The 20,872-nt window shown below is 52.0% G+C and overlaps 7 protein-coding genes across 7 annotated transcripts; 2 read left to right on the forward strand and 5 right to left on the reverse strand.

The window, feature by feature from the left end:
• Positions 1-285: 285 nt before the first annotated feature.
• Positions 286-2,160, forward strand: Z517_03740 (uncharacterized protein; the record flags this gene model as incomplete). The annotated part of the gene is made up of 1 exon (XM_013432844.1): positions 286-2,160. The coding sequence occupies one exon, from the start codon at positions 286-288 to the stop codon at positions 2,158-2,160; it is 1,875 nt and encodes a 624-aa protein (XP_013288298.1).
• Positions 2,161-2,883: 723 nt separating this feature from the next.
• Positions 2,884-4,551, forward strand: Z517_03741 (uncharacterized protein; the record flags this gene model as incomplete). The annotated part of the gene is made up of 1 exon (XM_013432845.1): positions 2,884-4,551. The coding sequence occupies one exon, from the start codon at positions 2,884-2,886 to the stop codon at positions 4,549-4,551; it is 1,668 nt and encodes a 555-aa protein (XP_013288299.1).
• A 1,045-nt stretch (positions 4,552-5,596) lies between these two features.
• Z517_03742 (uncharacterized protein) lies at positions 5,597-7,882 on the reverse strand (the record flags this gene model as incomplete). Its single annotated transcript, XM_013432846.1, has 2 exons — positions 5,597-7,739; positions 7,809-7,882. 2 exons carry the CDS (start codon positions 7,880-7,882, stop codon positions 5,597-5,599), a joined length of 2,217 nt encoding a protein of 738 aa, XP_013288300.1.
• A 560-nt stretch (positions 7,883-8,442) lies between these two features.
• Z517_03743 (uncharacterized protein) lies at positions 8,443-10,491 on the reverse strand (the record flags this gene model as incomplete). Its single annotated transcript, XM_013432847.1, has 5 exons — positions 8,443-9,689; positions 9,738-9,845; positions 9,898-10,092; positions 10,154-10,391; positions 10,474-10,491. The coding sequence occupies 5 exons, from the start codon at positions 10,489-10,491 to the stop codon at positions 8,443-8,445; spliced, it is 1,806 nt and encodes a 601-aa protein (XP_013288301.1).
• Positions 10,492-11,225: 734 nt separating this feature from the next.
• Z517_03744 (uncharacterized protein) lies at positions 11,226-13,382 on the reverse strand (the record flags this gene model as incomplete). The annotated part of the gene is made up of 13 exons (XM_013432848.1): positions 11,226-11,387; positions 11,448-11,605; positions 11,658-11,745; positions 11,799-12,029; positions 12,081-12,150; positions 12,209-12,329; positions 12,388-12,509; positions 12,565-12,615; positions 12,663-12,684; positions 12,737-12,796; positions 12,843-13,102; positions 13,163-13,269; positions 13,323-13,382. 13 exons carry the CDS (start codon positions 13,380-13,382, stop codon positions 11,226-11,228), a joined length of 1,512 nt encoding a protein of 503 aa, XP_013288302.1.
• Positions 13,383-16,440: 3,058 nt separating this feature from the next.
• On the reverse strand, positions 16,441-18,223 carry Z517_03745 (uncharacterized protein; the record flags this gene model as incomplete). The annotated part of the gene is made up of 5 exons (XM_013432849.1): positions 16,441-17,162; positions 17,218-17,478; positions 17,537-17,779; positions 17,861-17,954; positions 18,011-18,223. 5 exons carry the CDS (start codon positions 18,221-18,223, stop codon positions 16,441-16,443), a joined length of 1,533 nt encoding a protein of 510 aa, XP_013288303.1.
• Positions 18,224-18,712: 489 nt separating this feature from the next.
• Z517_03746 (uncharacterized protein) lies at positions 18,713-20,720 on the reverse strand (the record flags this gene model as incomplete). Its single annotated transcript, XM_013432850.1, has 5 exons — positions 18,713-18,969; positions 19,024-19,536; positions 19,590-19,855; positions 19,910-20,350; positions 20,407-20,720. 5 exons carry the CDS (start codon positions 20,718-20,720, stop codon positions 18,713-18,715), a joined length of 1,791 nt encoding a protein of 596 aa, XP_013288304.1.
• Between the last annotated feature and the right edge of the window lie 152 nt (positions 20,721-20,872).

Here is a 20,872-nt window from a genome sequence, read left to right on the forward strand (position 1 = left end):
CCATGGCCAAGCTGACTGCTACTGCTGTCATCGCAGCCCGCAGCTCAGTCCGCGATCTCTCCATCCGTATTGGCGGCCCAGCTGCTCACCCTGATCGACCATCAATGACCATATTTTTGATTGAGCTTTTCTGTTCCTCTACATTTTGCTGCTTCTGCTTTGCATAGACCTGCTCGTTATCCCCCCCAAGGTTGTTTGTTGTCGTTCGTTGGCGTCCTTGAGAGGCTGAAAGACGAGGTCGGTGGTGACTGCGCTTTTGTATATTTTTGTAACACTCGCTGCGCCATGTCCTCTCGTTTCCTGCCAGTCTTTGGCGCGCTCTTCCTCACACTCACTGCAGCTCAGAATACAGTCTCTCTTGCTATCACCGCCCAACCCACGTCGGGCGCCTCCGGATTCATCAGCCCCTCGTTTGCCGGCTTCGGTATCGAATCCTCTAATCTCTTCTCGTTCACTGGAGGCAGCGACGAGAACCAGCTCACCAAGAACCTGTTGGAAAACTTGGCAAACTATACGGGCACGCCACCGCATCTGCGCATTGGAGGCAATACCCAAGATTATTTCATCTATGATGCCTCCCAAGACGACTATGCTTGGAAGCCTAACCCGGACTCCGTTGCGCCGGGAGCATACGCAAGCGATTCGATGATTATTGGGCCAAAGTTCTTTGAGGTGATCAATCGCTTCCCTAGTAATACACCCGTCACCTTTGGATTGAACCTGGCCTACTCGGAATCCGACTACATTGAGCAAATCACCACTATGGCCACACAAGCCGTCAATCGGTTGGTCGACGTCAACCTAGTGTCGTTTGAGATCGGAAATGAGCCTGATCTGTACCTGGAAAATGGTTTCCGCACAGGTTCCTGGGGCGGCCAGGTCTACACACAAGAATGGTTGGACCGTGCAGATGCTATCTGGGAACAAGTTCTTCGACCGAACAGCCTTCCCAGCAATTTCTTTGAGCCAGGAGCCACGGCATCAACCATTGGAACATCTTTCCAGGTCCAGGACTTGGACGAGTTTGGCATCACTGTCAAGGCCAATGGATCGTCACATCCGTATATTGCCAGCTGGAATCAGCATGATTACTACTATTACATTGGGGTATCAACTTATCCACTGACAGCCTACGATTTTATGACCCTTTCCACGACCAATGACCAATTCGCTGCGTGGGTGACACAAATACAGCAAGCGCAAGCCACGGGTTATCCATATGCTTTGCGAGAGATGGGCGTTGTTGGTCCGATCGGTTTAAATGACATTACAGACGTCTTTGGAGCCGCGCTGTGGTCCCTCAATTTCTTCCTCTATGCAGCTACCCTCAATATCTCGTCGGTGCAGATGCATATGACCGACAATAGCAACGCTAGTGCGTGGCAGCCAATCCCGTACTATGGTAGTCAACCATTTGTGCGACCAAACTATTATGCGTTCGCTGCATTTGCCCAAACCATTGGACCAACTTGTCAGGCTCAAATTGGAGGGTATATCATTCAGAATCCTCCCGCTTCGTACGGCGGCCGCATCGCAGCCTACTCGGTCTATCAAGCCGGTACCTTGGCCTCGATCGTCTTGATCAATTCGAATCCTGCCAATGTCTCGGAGGCAAATAAACCCAGTCTCACTTGGGACTTGTCCCTGCCAGAGAAGTTTGCGGGAGAGGAGCTGTACCTAGCGTACCTCACCAACGATGGAGCAGATGCGAAACATGGTACAACCTGGAACGGCATCAGCTACGAGAACAGCGGCGATGGTTTACCTACCAGGGTAAATGACACCACGGAAAGAATCAAAATTGGCAATGATGGGAGCGTCAGCATCGTGGTTCGGGATTCTCAAGCCGTTATTGCAAATATTGGATCTCCGATCGGCCAGCAGAAGCCCAATCCTAGCGCATGCTCTAAACTCGCAGCGAGTACCCCGGATGCTCGCCCTGTCACTACCCCCGTCGGCACAAGTGCGCCAGATGCAACATCTTCTTCGGATAGCTCCTCGTCAACCCAGTCGGATACTTCGACACAGTCGAATACAGCATCGAAAACAGGCAGCACTGCACGTGCAAGCACCACGAACGGAGTTGCGGGCCTTTCTACAATGATGCTGGCAACAATTGCTTCGGCATTTTTGAGTGGAGTCTATCTTGTTTGCCTATAAATGTGAAAGTGGAATTCCAGTATATATGAGGACGTATCAGCATGTTATCGATATAGACGGCGTTCATGAGACTCCGCTGTCGAAAGATTTATGATGAAAGATATTTGCACCAGTCAGGAGTCACAATGGGTAACGATTCCCGATGGTATTCACTTGACTGTGGATGGATAATTCAGGTTGTTTTGGGGTGCAAGCGAGGCGGTTACAGCTATGTGGATGAGACTAGAATATCTGTTTGATAAATCTAATCCGTAATTCTGATGAGGCCAAGATGCCACGAACTACTATGATGAGAAACTTGGAGCATACTGGCTGGCTCGGCTGGGCAGTCATTGCTAGTGAGGATGGATGCTTGATACTTGGACAACCTGGGCAGGAAGACGAGCACATGTGGATGCCATGATGACTTTGTATTGGAGAGTAGCAGCTCTTTGATGAGCTTGGCTAGCACTTGTCAATGGCATTGGCAATGGCAATAATGGCACTATTAATTATTATGGCACTGCTGGCTGGGCCGACTTCGGCAATCATCATTACTGGAATCTCAGCTCCATTTCCCATCATCCAGCATCTTCTTCCCCAGCCTACTCGGTACAATCTAACATTACACGCGTATATACTTGGCAATCATGGCTCATCTAGACCCATTTGGATGAGCTTGTTGGCATTTGCCAGCCCTCTCTTTATCTCTTCTCCCTCCCAAGACCACCGCCCTCTGCCGCCATGGAGGTCCCGAGCCCCCGCCGACCTCACTACCAGATCGGGGCCTTGTCCAACTTCATTCCACTCAATGAAGATCACAGTGCCATGTCTACGCGCGGACAACGCCTGCCCAGTCTGATCCAGAACCGGTCAACTACCTCTCTGCTCACCCTCCAGCGCCGACAGGCGACACGAAGGGACTCGGTCGCGAGCCACAGGTCGGATGAGGACGAGGAGCGCGGACCTTCTGAAAGCTTCGATGCTATGGCTACCACGGCCAGGTGGCGGCCCAGCACGCCCTCGGAGACAGACCCGCGAAGAATGAGCATGGGGCCCGAGATCCTCATGACGCCGCAGGTGCGCAGCATGCGACTGATCGGGCAGAGCAACCCCAGATACCACTGGCACCAGTATTTCAAGACGGAGGAGGAGTTGAAGAAGATGAAGAAACCCATCCGCAAATACTACGAGCGGAACAACTTCTTGGTCACCCAGTACCTTTACATTGACAAGTTGCTGGATTCGTCGCTCCCCCACCATCTCATTCAAGAGTATAGCCATCCGCGGTCGAATGGCACCATGAATACCATCTGCGAAGAACCGCCTACTGGAAACATGACTCCTGTGACCGCGGTGAACGCCACCAGCTCACCCATCGAGACCAAGTTGAAACGGACCCCAAAAAACTTGTACAAGCTTCCCAGCGAAGAGACACCCCTGTTGCTCGACGACCCTGAGGCGAACGCCGAGGCGGGCCTCCCGGAAATCAGCTTCGATGATATGGACGAGGGCGTGGACTCGAATGAGCGGATCGTGACGGTGGCAATCTACATCAACCTGATCGCCAACATCATCCTGCTGGCAGGGAAAATCGTGGTGATTGTTTTGACGTCGTCGCTCTCGGTGCTCGCATCTCTTGTTGACGCCGCCCTGGATTTTCTGTCCACCGCCATTGTCTGGACTACCACGAAACTCATCTCGCGACAAGATCAGTACGCTTATCCCATTGGTCGGCGTCGATTAGAGCCCGTCGGCGTCCTTGTTTTCAGCGTCATCATGATCACTTCATTCTTCCAGGTGGCCCTGGAGTGTTTCAATCGGTTGCTCTCAGGGGATCACAGAGTCGTGGAGCTGGGCATCCCTGCCATTGTCATTATGCTGAGCACGGTCGCCATCAAGGGTTTCTGCTGGTTTTGGTGTCGATTGGTGAAGAACAGTTCTGTGCAAGCGCTCGCTCAAGATGCAGCCACGGACGTCGTCTTCAACATCTTCTCCATCGTTTTTCCACTTGTGGGCTTTTACTTTCAGGTCTGGTGGCTCGATGCCTTGGGTGGTCTGTTCTTGTCCTTCTACGTCATATTCAACTGGACACGAACGAGTGTCGAGCATGTGCGAAACCTCTGTGGTGTGTCGGCCACGGCCGATCAACGCAATGTCCTGCTCTATCTCGCCATGCGCTTTGCCAAGCCCATCCGATACATCCAGGGGTTGCAAGCATACCACACGGGCGACAAGCTCAATGTGGAGGTCGACATTGTGCTGGATGAGAATATGAGTTTGAGAGACAGCCACGACCTGAGCGAGAGTCTGCAGTACGTGCTGGAGAGCGTGCCGGCGGTTGATCGCGCGTTTGTGCACGCCGACTATGCGGATTGGAACTTGCCCAGCCATATGAATCAGCAAGGGTGAGGGGAGTAATTCAGGGCATGGGTTTAGAGGTGTGATCAGGCTAGGTCAAATGTATGCGTTATGTTTTGTGAAGGGTTTTGTGTATGGATATGGCACAAGAGGACAGGATAAAAATCGCAGGTGGCCCAGCGAGAGGTTTTGTACCCGTTAACCCCGGAAGACTACATTCTGGGCTTACAGTACCATCTATCTATCTATACCCATACATGTAGTTTCTCTTAGTGAGCCAGAGAGATATAGCCTAATATGGTGTGCTGGGAGTGTACCTACCTGGGGTTTTATGTGGACGGTCGGATCGCCATTTGAGGGGGCATGTGTTGATATGATATAGTATATATAAATGTCGTTTGTTGGGGCATCTTGGACATTGAAAGCATCATATCTGAACTTGATATATCCCTGCCCTCCCCTTTATGCCCCCTATCTCTCTCTCTTCGTCAACTCCATACTTCGTACATCACGGACATCACGGTAGGGAATGTTCTCTGCCCCACCACCCACCCGCAGCAGCTCCCCTGACGGGCCCCTATTCCTGCCAAGCCTTGCACGCATCAGGCTGAACGAGGTAATTATCGAGAATCAACCACCCGACCTAGGTATGTATACCACAGTGTCTACATAGGTGTCGAGGACGTACACACGTCTTAGATATCAAGGTATGAAGTACCCTCTCTACCGGTCTCTACCTCTTCCTCCCGCTTCTGGCTCTGGTTCTGGCTCTGGTCTAGCCCAGTATATTATCGCGAATGCCCTTGCCTGTTGCCTGTTTCCCTATCCGCAGAGCAGTCGATGCTCTGTTTCACCTTCTCTTACCTCGGAGCACGGCCAATTAGCCTCCTTTGGGCTGTAGTGCTCAGCGAATCAAATAATACCGTGCGTGATGGTCTCGACGTAGAATGGAACAAACTATAATAAAAGCTGGATTCACGACACTTTTATTATGGGAGAAAAAATACTGCATATTTCTCCACCGAAGCAATCCAGTCCACCCTAATTTGATCAAAATATGCTTTTCGTGCCCTTGGAATGTACAGTTGCAAAGGGCTCATTCACCATCATGTCCGTCCCATTGCATCCACCCACCATTGGGGTTCTGACATAACTTGTCCGTTCTCCACGCTAAAGAAAGCACAATGAAATGCGCCAGCATAGCTACCAAAGCTTTCCATAGCCGCAAACGCGTCAATGAGAACTCTAGTAATGCCGTTGCGATGATGGGATAGACCACTATCGCATTCATGCCTTGCGACAGGCAAGGCTGAAGAGTGCTGAATAGTTTTACACCGAGTACGACGACACGGGTCGAAGGAGAGGTGATGGGCACGTTGAGGAAGTTGTAGACCCGATCGAGAAATAGAGACAGAGGTGGCCGGTCAACCTCTTGTGCAGGTTCAAGAAGGAGCTGTTGCCGGGTCGGCGAGTGGGCGGGAGACTTTTGTAATGGGGACGAAGGAAGAGACGATGAGGCACGTTTGGCCCGCAGGATCATGGTGCTGTTGAGCCTCAGGTTCGTCGACTCGCGTCGCGTCGACGTGGAGGCTTTATGTGCGCGTTGTTCGCGGTCTGCTTCGCTACCGCTCGTGTACCCGTGGTCGCTGAGTATTGCTTCGGATCCATTCGGCTCCTGAGATACAGATCTCGCCGACCGGAAAAAGGATCGCTTCGGTCTGGGACTCATGTCATGGCCGTGTCTGCCTTGTGGCGAGTTTCCCTTCTGCGGTGTATCCAGCTTCTGGATCCGGCGGGCCGGCGTCAGCTCCTCCGGCTCCATCGAGCTCCGCCTCCGCACTACGGGGATGTCGTCGAGTCTACCTGACGAGACGACCTGGAGAACATCGTCTGCGCTGGGCCGCTCATCCGGGCTCAGGGACAGAAGTCGTTTGAGAAACGAGTAAAGCGCACGCGGCAACTCGGGACGCAATTTGCGCTGATCGTCAAATCCTCCCCAGTTGGTAATTTCTGCTCTCAATTCTTCAATGTCTTCGCGCTCTTCATGAAGGACATTTGCCGAGTTGTAGGGGAGATTTGCAAAGCAGAGGAAGTGTAAAATCATGCCTAATGAGAAGATGTCCGACTTGGAAGTAAAGTTCTCAAAAGGCCCACCTGGAGAGATGCGTCGAAGCACTTCGGGCGCACAGTAGGATATCGTCCCAGTAGCACCAGTGGATTTTCGCGTTGCATACTCGTATTGAACTTCGCCAAAGTCGCTGACCAGGACTCTGGTCTCGCCACCGACGGTATGCAGGAGGCAGTTGCTCGGTTTCAGGTCCCGATGGATGAAGCCGTTGTGATGGAGATGTCTCAATCCCGAGGTAATGTCTTTGAAAAAGTTGTAAATTTCGTCAAATGGCAACTTTTTGGGTTCATTCGCCCGCCGCGGAAGCTCGGATTCTCCCCTCGACTTGCGACGAATTCGTTCCTTTAGTTCTTGCGTCGTCGTGGATGCTTGCGCGGAGCCCAGGACGTAGTTTTGCATGTCTCCGCCGTTACAGTATTGCTGTAGAATGAACGCACAAGGCACACTTGGGCCAAAGGTGCTGGTTTGGAAATCTTCCAACCATACGTGGCGGTAAGAGACGAGATTTTGGTGTGACAAAGTCTGCAAAAGCTGGACCTCGACAAGGACCTTCTCTAACCACGCGTGGTCATCTCCAATGGGTACGCGTTTGCACGCAAAATGGCCGAGGGTAACGCCGTCGAGGACGTGTTTGACCAAGAGCACGACCCCTCGCCCGCCTCTCCCGAGCTCTCTTTCTTCGATGAAGAACTTCTCGAAGTAGTTGGGCGAAAAAGCTGTCTCGGAGATTCCATGGGACTGACTGGCAGGGATTGGCGCACTGGCGATGAACTCTGAATTTGGAGGCGGAGACACGGCGGCTGACGAAGGGTGAAGTCGAGAGCGGACTGGTTGGACGATTCGACGTCTCGGAGAGGGCGGTGCAGATGGTTCGTTGGAGCCAGGAAGGCTTCGAGCAAGCATCTCAAAGTAGCCCTCCGTGATAAAGCTGGGTTGATCTTCCATTGTACTTGGACCGGGTTCTTGGGTGCTCGACGATCCTGGTGGTCTGTGCCAGGGTCGGCCACAGGTTGGACAGTCCGAGGAGCGTCGCTCTACATCTTGGTTTCTATGGAATGGGACAAGTTGGTTCGTTCTCGGGTCGCGGTAGACAATGGTGTCTGCGTGGCGACTAGTCTCATCAGTTCAGTATTGCCATTGTTGTATGGGTTTCCAATTCTCCCTGATGTGTGTCACTTACAGCACGATCTCCCGGTTGTTGTCGTAGGGGATGATGGAGAGGGTCGGAATGTGATCTACATTGCCGTCCTCCATCTTTCAAAGTCGGTCAGCAACAATTGAGAGGAGAAGCACTAGCATCTGGAGGAAGCTCTATTGGATCTCGAGAAGCAGGCGCGACTTACGGCGGCGGTCGTTTCTGATTTGTGAGAGGACGGCGGGTGTCGAACAGGCGATCCAGTCAAGGCCGAGGACACGGCATCAAGCCGCAGGGTGACTTTTGAGGTGGCTGAAGGGGAACATGGTCCACAGATTCATGGTCAAGGGCAGCCAGAAGATGCGGTCACAAATGGCGATTCGTGTTTGTTCAGTCGTCCCGTCTCTGGCACATGGTGATAAATAGAGATTCAACATTGAATGAGGGTGGCGGAAATTGGAGGTTGGACGATCACGATGGAATTTCAAAGTCAAATGACGGTGGCAACTCGAGTCCCTCGTGGCCTTGCGCGCCTTGCATTATTTATCACAACCTCCCATCTCCCCCGCCGCAAAAAAGCAATCCAATTCTGCATGGTTGTAGGCCCTTAAGTACAAGTACACTTCATTCCCTTCATCCAACTGCACCCCATATTACGATTACGAGTGCTATAGCTTCCTCAATTCTGTCCTGGCCGCGGGAAGACCGGCACTGTGTCTACATTGTTCACGTCAAATCCCAGTAGCGTACCTTGGTTGCTATGCTGCCACCCCTGACCTGTCTGTTGATTGACAAACGCACTCTGCCGGAAGGGGTTGGTGCTTCCCGTCACGTTGGTTGTCACTGGACCTCCTGATGTTGTTGGTCGGTTCTTCGCGAATGGGTTTGTGCCTGTTCTTTGAGGTTGCAGTGCCGGAGGTGACGAGAGGAAAGATGGGTTGGAGGGGAAAGATTGCTCGGGAGAGACAGGAGAGAAGCCCGCTTCGTCATGGACCATCCCTGCCCCGTGGTCGTTGTTGGAAATCGCTCCAGTGTTGTGCTTAGCAAATGGATTGGTCGACGACCGGACAGGAACAGCAGGACTAACAGGGGAAATTTGCACACCTCCAGTGTGCATCGTGGACTGTCGAAACGGATTGGTGGATGTCGTCTGTGGTTGTAGCGATGCAGGCTGAGCTGGTGGAAAGACTTGAGACTGGAAGTTTGCGACGCCATTCTGAGGAATCGGCGATAGCTGCGAGGAAAATTGGTAAGCGCCTGCTGATTGTACCTGCTGCTGTGGTTGAGGTCCATATCCACCGAACCCCGCCCCTGTGAAATCTGTCTGCAGAGGCTGGGGTTGAGCTTGGGGTGGCGGTAGAGCCTGAGGTTGAAACGTTGGCTGCGGCTGTAGGAAAGGATTGTAGCCCGTCTGTTGAGGCACAGGCGCTTGCTGGTATCCGTGAACTTGTGGCACTCCTTGCTGGAATTGAGGCTGCGCGTTCATGTTGGTCTGACCCATCGTCTGCTGATTCTGCTCGATGGATTCAAAAAAGTCAATCAGATCAGGCGCTGGTCCCTTGGGCACCGATTGAGCCGGCTGTGGTCTGGCTGCAACTGAGGCCGGTGCTGCCTGTTTCGTTGCTGGTTTGTCGAATGGATTGGCTGACGGCGCGGCCGAAACTGGCTTACCCGTCCTTTTCGCTTCTTGCTGCGCCAGATATTGTCTTCGATTCAGTTCAAAGTCCGCATCGTTGAGATACTCTTCCAGGGCACTGGTCAGAGTTGTTGGTGCGTGCTTTAGTCTCGGGACCTCCAAGCGCGTAGACGTCTCATACTGCCTGGCTACACCGAGATACTGCACCACCAGTTCAGTCTGCCTTCCGAATGTCTTGTATATTTGCAATGCCCGTTCCGCGTCAGGACGCGACATTTCGAAGTAGTGTTCTGCGTCTGAGTTAGCTATGACGGTCTCCATCCGATCGCCTTACTCACCTAGAACGTTGATGGTGCCCTCGTTCATCACCTTGAACAGCTCGAGCAAGTCCAAGGTCAGAAGACGGAAGGCCGTCAATGATATCTCATTCTCCGGGTCATGAGTGCCTAGTAACTGCAAGGGTGAGTCGAGTTTGGAGTCAGAGACGGTCATTCCAACTTACGTTGCATCGAATCAAAGCCTCTATTTGATCCTGCACAACCTCAGTCTGTCTCAATAACCCTTTTTCGACGGTCAATCTGCGCATCTTTCCCGCTCCTGACTTGACAAAGTCCGTCTTCGTATCTCGAAAAGCTCGTACTCTTTCCAACAAGTATTCCGAATATCTTCGAATATTGAGACCTTGGGTTTGGACTGTTTCCCTATTAGACTTTGCGCAAAGCTTCCTGGTGACATCTTGCTGTGTTCTGCATACCTTCAGTGAAGCTGCTGATTGCCAATCTCTTAGGTGACTCGGATATGTACCTCAAAGTGACCTCGGGCTGACCTTCTCTTATCATAAGATGAACCACAATTAACGCCTTGAATACAATCGTCCATGTCGAGTCTCTTAGTCGGAGTTGTAGAGTACGGAAGACTTCGGCGACACCTGATTCTCCGCCATTTGTGGCAGATAGTATCGGCTCGATATACTTGGATTTGGGCGCGGCCAACTAGCACCCCGTCAGCTCTGTTCCAGTCGATTTCGCGCGGACTGCGCGACATCCAGACCTTTATTTTTGTGGCGCCTTTTACAATCTTCTCCATGGTCATTTTGTCGACGGTGGTGATTTGGGTTCTTTTGAGAAAGACGAACAAGGCGGCAATTGGTCAAAAACAAGGGCACGTTCCGAGCTGTCCGCTCCAGGCCGGTGAAGTCAAGAGAAGGCAAGGTGAGGTCGGAGGGACAATTATGTTAGGCAGGTCGCCATGCTTTCAGAAGAACATGGTGCACGAAATGGCAGACTAGGATCACACAGCCACAGAACGACCAGGCTTCTTGGGGTCGGACAGCGGTGACTTGTTGCTGTGATAACCGGGCGCAGTCGTACTGGGGAAGGCTGGTCGAGTTGCTCTGCGACAGTAATCACTGAAACGATGCACAGGCAAGAGAATGTTTGGAGGAAGGGTGAGGCAAGAGTAGCAGAAACAGATGACAAGTCCTTGATGTATGTATCATGCCCCTATCACCATGGCGCCATTAATTTGAATCCGTGAGATGGTGTTGCAGGTTGGATATTATTATGGCGTTTACGGCGTTCAAGCCACTCGTTGATGACGGGCCGCATTTACTGGCTTGACTGTTGAGCCTGCCACCTGCGGCATCGGTTCTCGCCCCGAGCTTCCCCTGCCACCTCTTGGCAATTTTGGCATGAGGTACCGAGTACATCCCCGGCATACCTACCGAATCTATTGGCACCTAGAGAAGCCCTTGAGCCTACACAACTCGACAGACATGAATCTCAATATCTCAACAGTTTCACAGGTCGACCATACACCTCCACGGCTCAGTATTTCTTCCCATCAAGTCCTCCTGCTTCAAGGTGTTCGGCGACGATCTTGACGTCTTGACCTCCACGAACGAGAGCCGAATGTTGCAGCTTAAGCTCTTGGAACTTCTTTTCGGTTTCCCAGACGAATGGTGTCTTACTGGCAAACAGGAGATCAATCTGGGTATGCAGGTCAGATGACGGTCTGGCATGGTCGATGCTGTTCACCAAGCCACATACCTCTTCCAATGTCCGGCAACTGGTCTCTGGGTAGAAACAGAATACTATGACGACAGCTAGCAGATTGAAGACGGCATGGATATAGAAACCCTGAGGGCCTAACGCTTTAAACATGACAGGTGCTGCGAGAGAGACCGAGCCACAACCCAGGCTCCAACCTGAGAGAACGTCTGTTAGAATCCATTTGGTGACCGGACGAATTCGACATACCAATGATACCGAATGCATTTCCCTTAGCTCGGATAGCAAGGGGAAAGATCTCTGACGGGTACACCCAGGGCACTGACAGCCACGTTGCCTGCATGGGACTTATGAGTTGGATTCATGAACAGAAAGGTGAACTGAAATTACCGCAAATATGGCGTTGTAAATGAAGACAAATGAGCCAGCGGCGGCGCCGATTGACTGGCTGTGTTTGTCCTCTCCGACCTTGGACAGAGCACCGAGGATGAAGAACGACAGACTTTGTCCAAACCCACCGGCCATAAGGACCTTGCGACGGCCGTAACGATCGATTGTCACAAAAGCAAATGCGCAGCATACCATGGTGACTAGGTTTGCACAGCCAGTCAGGAGGTTTGCCTAAACCAAGTTGTCAGCAGGGTATCTGTAGGGATTGCCAGTGCACCTCACTTTGTGTGCACTGAAGCCAGCAATGCGGAAAAGTGTGGGAGCATATACGACCACACTTGTGACACCAGTCCTATAGAAGATGATCCAGTCAGAACTTGCAAGACAGCTAGCCGCACCGATCCACGTACCACGCCTGCATAATCTGCAGCCACGCGGCCAAAAATGCTCTCCGTCCGAGATGAAGATCGCCACTCTTGATTCCGGTGACTAAGTGGAAATAGCTCCGAGCCGGGTATTCAGCCTCCAGTTCTAGACGCAGCGATGATTGTCAGCAACACTTCTATTTCTATGAGAGGGGTGAACTGACCGACGGCGGCGACAATCTCGTTGAATTCAGCTTCGACCTCTGCTTGGTTAATATCTCCTTGAGCGCGGAAGACTGCCAGGGTCTTTCTGCCACGTTCTTGCTTCCCATTGGCAATGTCCCAGCTGTCGACTCAGATCAGCACTGTTGGGTTTGAAAGAATAGATCTGGCCAACTGACCGTGGACTCTCTGGCATGAAGGGTATGATGAGCATCAAGGCGATCAGAAAACTGCTACATGTCAACGACCATTGTGCAGAGTGACTCAAAATGCTCACATGGTGACGAAAGCAAGAGGAACTGAGGGGATAAGTCAGTCGAGCCACTTGCGGACAAAATTCGTAAGGCTTACATCGCCACCGAACGTCGGTGTTTCCGTGGTTTACAAAGCTCAGCCCATACTCGAGCCAGTCTATGACAATCAGCAGAGCAAATAACAAGAGATGGAGGTTTCTTACACGAAGTCGAGATTCCGGCAAAGTTGATGAACATTTCGAAGGCCATCACCATGCCTCGCACTTCGTGAGCGACAAGTTCCGAGCCCCAGACTGGAATGACTGCGCTGATGCAGCCAGTTCCAACGCCTCCGATCAATCTGGCGCAGAGCATCCAGGGAGCATTCTGAGCGGCGCTCTGCATCGATTGACCAAAGATGCCCCAAAGACAGCCGAAGAATATAGCTTTGCGTCGTCCTACCTTATCGGACAACGCCCCGCCCCTGTTCAACAAAGCTCAAACCCTGGATCAGTCGTGATGGGGGTAAGCGGGCAGAGCTTACATCAGTGCTCCCAGGAGGGTACCGAGATAGTAGATGGAGACAAGACCACCTTGCTTTGTCGGTCTTGTGATATTCCCGGTTGCGCCATCGCCGATTTTGACCAGATCCTGCAAAAATGGTCAGCGGTTTCTTTGTATGAGAGGGTCTCAGAAACATATACAATGTACGAGGGACTTATGTTAACCCCGGACATGACGCCCTGGTCATAACCCTCGAACATGATGCCTAATCCAGCAACAAGGCACACACTGAGGCCATATCAATTAACAAATTTGTCAGAATGCAAAGTGGAAAGAAATTGGACTTACGCCCATACCATATGACGTCCGTACAGAGGCATTTCTCGGGTTTTCTGGGGGTTGCGATTTTACAAAGAGTCAAGTCTCTACTTGCAGGTTGTGTTGACGATGGAGACGTGGGGTACTAGGCCTCACTTATATCCACGTTTGCCATCGCACCGCTTTTCATCAGACTCGCCTAAATGAGGAGAGGGACGGGACAATGTTGGCAAGCCGCAGCCGACGTCGACTCTCCGACTCTCACGCGATGCTGTGTGGCAGACGGGAGTATCAAAACGGCATCCGGCAGCATTGAACGGGGTGAGCCCGGGTTTGGAGGCGATGCGATAGCCTATGCATGCTGGGGTTAGCGCAGATCATCCATGGGCCCTGGCGCTTCGGTGGGCCATGAAGTGGAAGTGTTATGGTGTCAATTAGAACTAGCAGCGTGAGTGGCCAGCTCAACAGCGGATACTTCGTTGTAGATTCATCTTTTAGTGTTGAGGTATCGGGAGAGGTACCGAGTGACTTGAGGTACGTCCACTTGTCCCCATCCCCGGGCGTCTGTCTTCCATTCACGTGGACGATATCTTCTGACCAGGCTCGCCAGTTAGATATGGTAAGGTTCTATCTATGCCCTTACCTACTGATCTACCTACCTTCGTACTTCATACCGAGTATGTATATGAAGTTGAATCACGCTTTCTCCGCATCCCACTTGTTTGGCTGTTGACCCCGTATTGGAGAAGAGCGGCCCGTCGGCCGGCCGGGGATTGACCGAGCACCAAGACTTGGGCGCCGATCTCCCGCACTGCACAACGGCATGTCTGATGTGACTCCCTACCAACCTTCCAACCTACGACTATGTAGGTATGTATTCGGTATGGACAGAATGTGCCTTGGTGCCTTGCTACTAGATTGTAGGAGGCTACTGGTTAGGAGGTAGGTGCTGTACTGAGTCTCTTCAAGCCAGCTGGTTACACCACGCCTCCCTTATTTCTTGAATCTCCAGAATGGATCAGTAGTGTACCTCGTATCCTGGCAAATGACATGCCTTGGACAACCACGAGGTGCAAGAGAAGGCGATAGCGATTGATGGTTGTCGACATGTTGAGTAATGTGAGTAATGCACAGAGAAGGGAGTACGTCCTCAGTAAGTGTGGTGAGTGTGACAACACCTCGTCTCCTCTCTCTCGCCCTCCCCTTCCTTCTATACCACACCCTCTGGCATACCCACCAACCTTGGCGTCATTTCCCCCAGCAGGCAAGGCTCTCCACTATTTGAACCCAGAAAAAGAATCAGATATAATTGGAAGTCCCGAAAAAGTCTTTCACAATCGCAAAGACCCCTACTTTGGAAAGAGACTTTATTAGAGTCAACAACCCCCACAAGAAAGAGAGAAAGAGACTTGCAGAAGTCAACACACTAGCGCTGGGAATATTGGGTTCAAAGTAGGCGATCCTCCGGTCCTCCTCCTCCACGATTCGATCCTCCGGTCGTCGGTTTCGGAAAAAGGGAAAAGTTATCAGGGAACCCTGCCACCGGAAAAAGGCGGGGAGTTCAATAACTCCCGAAAAAGAAACGGAAAAAATCTGCCACAAGGCGGGTTTCACTTACCATCCACCCCCATAGCGGAGGGGTTGGGTGGCAAAGTTTTTGTCTTTGAGGGGGAGAAAGAGAGGGAGGGAGGGAGGAGTAAGGACAGGGGAAAGGAGAAGGACAAAGACAAGGAAAGGGGGTCGAGACAGAGAGAGATCAAGAGAGTTCTTTTTTGCTTCTGGCGAGTCCTCATCTTGTGTGTGTGTGTGTGTGTGTGTGTGTGTGTGTGTGTGTGTGTGGCACTGTTGTGCCCTAATCCATATGAGACATCAGTACACAAGTGAGTGAATGAATGTATCCGGCGCCCTCCTCCAAATCGGAGTGACAACTCTTGCAAGTTCAACCAACCACCCTTGGATATCCGGTGCTCTGTGTTGTGTTCTGGACAGGACAGGACAGGACAGATCAAGTCAGATCGAGTAGCGAGCCAACGTACTAGGTGTTGCATGGATATTTGTACCTGGCTATACCATGCCAGACAGCCTTGCACACATACCTACGCATCTACGCACCTACACAGGAGCCAGCAATCTCCTCGACTGTCGACCCTCGCGTCCAGAGTCCAGAGGCTACAATCCAGGCGTCTAATCACCAAGCCGTCATGAATGTACCTCGTACCTTTTACCTTTTCCTCGCCTTGTCTCCCAGACGGCCAAAACTGAGGGGCCTACAGTAATGAGAGCAGAGCAGAGCAGAGTAGAGTGCAATATGCCGCCACCATGGGACTATAGAACTATGGGCACACAACCTACGAGTACTTGGTGTGTACCTCCCACCCTATCTACCTACCTACCGCCGACCTACCACCGACCTACCCTGTAGTTGTGTCTACTACTTGTAACGCCGCCGTAGACACATGAGGTGCGCAATCCCAACCCGATCGCTTAGTTACTTAGTGCCTCTGTACCTCTGTACCGACCGACACGGCACTTCCCAATTCAGAGATTCCGGATCTGCACTTCGCAGCCTCCTTCCGGATTGCCCTTTTGAGCGGTTCCGTCTCGCTCCCCCGGGACAGATAATTACCCATTGTACTTGGGGTCCTTGTTGGGGTCCTTGAGCACACATCCGCATCATGACTTCGGCAAAGCTTTCGTGGGTGAGGTCAGCCAGTCAGTCGGGTAGCTGGGTATCTGAGTTTGCGAGTACAAAGAAGTAGAGAGGGAAAATGGACTCGGATGTTTTGAGAAGGAATGTATGTCTCTTTTTGCATTGTCCACTACTGGAAGACCGGGTGTGGGTACTCAACTTCCAGCACATTTTAACAATCTTTCCTGCTGGGCTCAAGTCAGGCCAGCTCAAGTCGACCGGAGTGACTTGTTAGCTACACACCCAACTACCCAGGTGCTGCTGACAGACAGCCCTTCTGTCCTTCTCCCTCGCAAAACACCGCCAAAGCACTACAACGCGTACATGTACTTTGGATGATAGTCGCACAGCTCTTCAATGTCCTTGGACGCCAGCGGATCCTCGATCCCTCGCGCCTCGTATTCCTCGGCCCGTCGTGTCTTGGCCGCGTTGGCTCGCTTGCAGATCTGGTAGAGAATCAATACGCACACGACTGCGACGCCGTACAGGCCAAGCGACACGCCATGTCCCAGGATAAAGCGCGGGGGGTCACGGTACGTCTGCGTCGAGATGATGCTGTAGCTCTGCACGAAGATCTGGCTCATCCAGACACTCGTCGCGCGTTTGGTGTAGCCACCGTGGCAGGGCAGATACCACGCCACACCAATGGCCAGACCGGGGTACGCTCCCGTCGTCACGAAGCAAGCCCCGGCAACCAGGGCCACCTTGTTCGTCGTCGACAGCAAGATGATGAAGCCTGTGATGGTGGTTGAAAGGCACGCCAGGAGCACCATGGCCTTGCGCCCCAGTCGGTCGGCCAACCAAGAGCAGCTGAGGAGTCCAACCAGTCCAAATGCGTATGGAATCATCGAATACAGCTGCGTCTCCAAGGGTCCAAATCCGAATTCATTGATAAAGGTTGGAAGAAAGACGCCAAAGGCACCGATGCCGACGCCCTGGCATCCAATCATGGCAGCCCCGAGATAGATCTTGGGGTCTTTGAGCGCGATGATGACTTGTCGTGAGCGAAACTTGGCGCCCGCACTGTTCTGAGCTGATATATAACATTAGCTGGTGGTCAGGGGACGCCATTCTCTGTGCCAACTTACAAGATTTCAACCTTGCCAGGATCAGCTGGCGCTGTCTGTGGTCACGGAACCCGGGAAAATGACCCTTGTTGGAGACGGTTTCAGGTAGGCCAGGGAGTAAAGACATGATCACGAACCCCATGCCCACTGTGATCACTCCCTCGATGATGAATAGCCATTGCCACGCCCTGATGCCCGAAGAGCCCTCCAAGTTCTTGCCTACACCGTAGGAAATGACACCACTGAATGCTCCAGCAACTGGCGTGAGTGAATAGATCAATGCTGCCACGTGTCAGCATTTGCCACAGGGCGGCCTTTTCGTGGTCTCAACTGTGCTCACCTGTCCGCAATGCAAGTTCAGAGTGCTTGTACCAGAGTGAAATAAAAATATAGGCGTTGTTGACAAACGCTTCCGCAAGACCAATGACCACGCGCAGACCCATCAAGGTGGCGTAGTGCTTGGCTTCAGCGGCAGAGGCAGCAGACACTCCAAAGATAATGACGGCGATGCCAAACACCCATCGCGGATGGAAATAACGCAGAGCCAGGCCTGCTGGCAGTTCAACGACCATATACCCCAGGACTGGAGAAACATGGCCCAAATTAGCAAGCAACCTCGACCCATCGCGCCACCAGCTAATGTTCGTGGAGAGAGCATACTCACAGAACATCATGACAATATTGTAGTATTGTTGGGCGGTGAGCTCGAGGTCCTTTTGCATCCCGAGGATTCGCGCATTGCCAATGTTTCCGCGATCCTCCATAAAAGTATCACAATCAGACTTCCTTTCTGCAAGACCGGATCGATGCTTACCAGGTACCCAAAGAAGAGGGCCAGGGCGAGAAGCGGCAAAATGATCAAATCTTGTTTCAGCACAAGCTTGCGTTCCTCTTTCTTCGTAAAGGACTCTATGTGGAGCTGCTCATCCTGGGCCGTCTTGTCGACTCCAATCTCGGCGCTCATCTCTTCATTATGAAAGATCTCCACGTGGGGGACGGGATTCTTTTCCGTCTGTGTGGTCGACATGTTGGGTTATAGAGAGGCTCCCGGCAAGAGGTAGCTCAGAGAGATTCGGATGTTGGAATTTGCTCAACAATATGGCAATGAGTAGTCCATTTATTATCCAAGGCCCAAGGCTCACGACAGTTGCGATCATGGAATCCCCCACAGAACGACCCCCAGAGTCCTCCGCGAACAAGGCCGACCTTCGCATGCTGAGGCTGCCGAAGCCGCTGGATCTCGACCATCTTGATGAGTATCAAGGTGAATATCATTGGTATAGAAATCCGAAAGTCCGAGTAAGCGAAAGCCGAAAATCGCAGCTGTCGGAATTTCTCCTCGCTTCCCCAGCCTGTTTCCCCAGTTTCTTGATCCACAGCCAAAGAAAATTGGGCCACCAATGAAAAACCCATGATTGGACCGTAAGCGATGGTCAGAACGGGATCTTCCCTCCTTCTCGAACTCATCGGGGACGCGTCAGACCTGGTGGCCCTCCTAATTGCGGGGATATTGGTATCAGGGAGGAAATTGCTCGGACCTGTCTGCTGCAGCGAACGGGGATGACAAAGTATGCAAGCTGTGATATGCAGGGGCGAGATTGGGCTCCAACTCAGTCAAGTTTCCCAGGCCTCCAGACCTCGAGTCCGCATCCTGGGCATAGGTGCCTGTGAAAATTTCGTATGACGGCCACCACAAATCCATGTTACCAAAGTCCGTAGAGGTCGGAGTCGCCTGAAGTGCCATGTTATCTTCGGACTCATCGCTCCGATTTTCTTTGTCACGTTAGCATGGTCTGGTTCGAGGAAAACAGACGTGTCTCCACTGACCTTCATCTGGGTAGGGGTCTGGGTGTCCTTGGAATTCTTGCCGCCAATACCACCAGCAATCATACAGCAAGCTCATGCCTAGGCGACTCCTGCATTTTACCCGCACTTGGCCTGCGCTCCGCCTGGTCTGCGCTTCAATCATCTTACCTGACCAGAGCTGGGACAGAATGACTGTGGCTCTCGAGTAAGCGTCGTCATGCCGGATCGAAAGTCTTTTGTGAAGGATGATAGTCTTGAAGTAAACTTCACGCCCTTTCTTGAGGTCCAGGGCTTCGCGTAAGCTCGACCTTGCAATCCTCAATATCACACAGCATGCCAGGAACATGATTCTCGAGAAGAAGGGAGGCGCATGCTCTGCAATCTTTTGTTTTTGATCCAGCTCCGCTCCAAGCTCAGCGAAAACGACCGCAATGTCATACAGTTCAAACAGCGTCTCACTGCTGAGAGCCGATTGAGGAAGGAGCATGTGGAAGCAAGAGATCTGAAGCACAGCTCCGTCCAGGAGAAATTGATCTTAGTGCTATCAGCAAGGAAGGATTGAGGAGGGAGGGGGGCCAGTTCCCTACCAAAAGAAGATGGACTTCTCGTCCGTAGACTCTTCAAGTCGCTAACAATGTTTTCAATCTCTGACTTTAGAGCCACAGTATATGCATCGGACACTTTAGAATTCAAAGTCTTCTCGAGAGTTATGATGCCTTCACTGTGGAGAAGACACAGTCGCCTCTGGAATTCGATGCTGGGGGACAATGTCGCAGATAGTCTTTCACTGTATTTCTCTCGCTGATACGTGTCAGGGAGTACTGGCGGAGATACCCCAAAGGCAATGTTTACCCTTGACAGGTTTAGAGCCACGTCTCGATGCAGCAGGAGAACTAGAATGGCTCACCTCTGGCAGACGATCAGGCAGTTCACCCAGAGCTTGGCCCGAAAATCCACGGAATTCTGCCCACCCGGGTTGAGCCTCCTGCGAGAGAAGTCTTGACCAATCCCCCAAACGTGAAGACCACTGTTTATGGCTAGTTGTAGAGCCGCCCCTGCCAAAGCTGGAGAGGGGTCCCGTTCCAGAGTCTCTACCGGCATCGGCCAGGTACAGAGTAGTGTGAATGACTGGATGGTGGCGATAACATCCTTGCAGGAAAAAACCGCATCTTTGGCCAGCTCCATAACCATAGGACCGATTGCAATGATCAACGTGGGATCGCGTTCAAAACGCATACTCCCAATCGCTAGAATGGTCCAGAAGAGCAAGGGAGAGTAGACATAACAATCATCCGGACGTAATGAATTCTCTAGGATCGGCACATAGGAAAGGTAATGCTGTAAGAAACTGTCACGGGAAGTTAACGCCATCTGAAGAGAACAGTTGGGAGACTTGATACGGACATCTGGAAGCAAGCGTCGACGTCCTCCCCCGACACTGATAGATCTTGCAAGACACGTGGTAGAGATGTCGTCGACGCATGGGGCAGAGGAGGGTCTTGGGCATTTCTGTACGACAGATCTGGTTCTTCAGCTGCGATTTCCCAGGTTTGAAGCTCCTGTGCAGAACCCTCATCACGAAACTGGGTCAAGATTGGTGATGTGTCTGGTTGCAAGCCCTCATAAGCTGGCTGGAAAGAAACATGGGGACTAGGCTGACTTGGAGCTGAATGCTTCTCTCGTCGAAGAGAGTCGATTTCCGCCAACAATTCATACATCCTCCACAGAGTTAGCGGGGAAGGATCGCAACAACGACAGCAACAAGCTCGGGAAGAATTACTTTGGTCGTCCGACCCGGCGGAAATCGTGTGAAATGATGCATTCTATATTGCGAAGGGAACACCTGGAACATGGTTTGGTGGAATTCCTG

Source organism: Fonsecaea pedrosoi (assembly GCF_000835455.1).
Source record: "Fonsecaea pedrosoi CBS 271.37 unplaced genomic scaffold supercont1.2, whole genome shotgun sequence".
NCBI classification, from domain to species: Eukaryota; Fungi; Ascomycota; class Eurotiomycetes; order Chaetothyriales; family Herpotrichiellaceae; genus Fonsecaea; species Fonsecaea pedrosoi.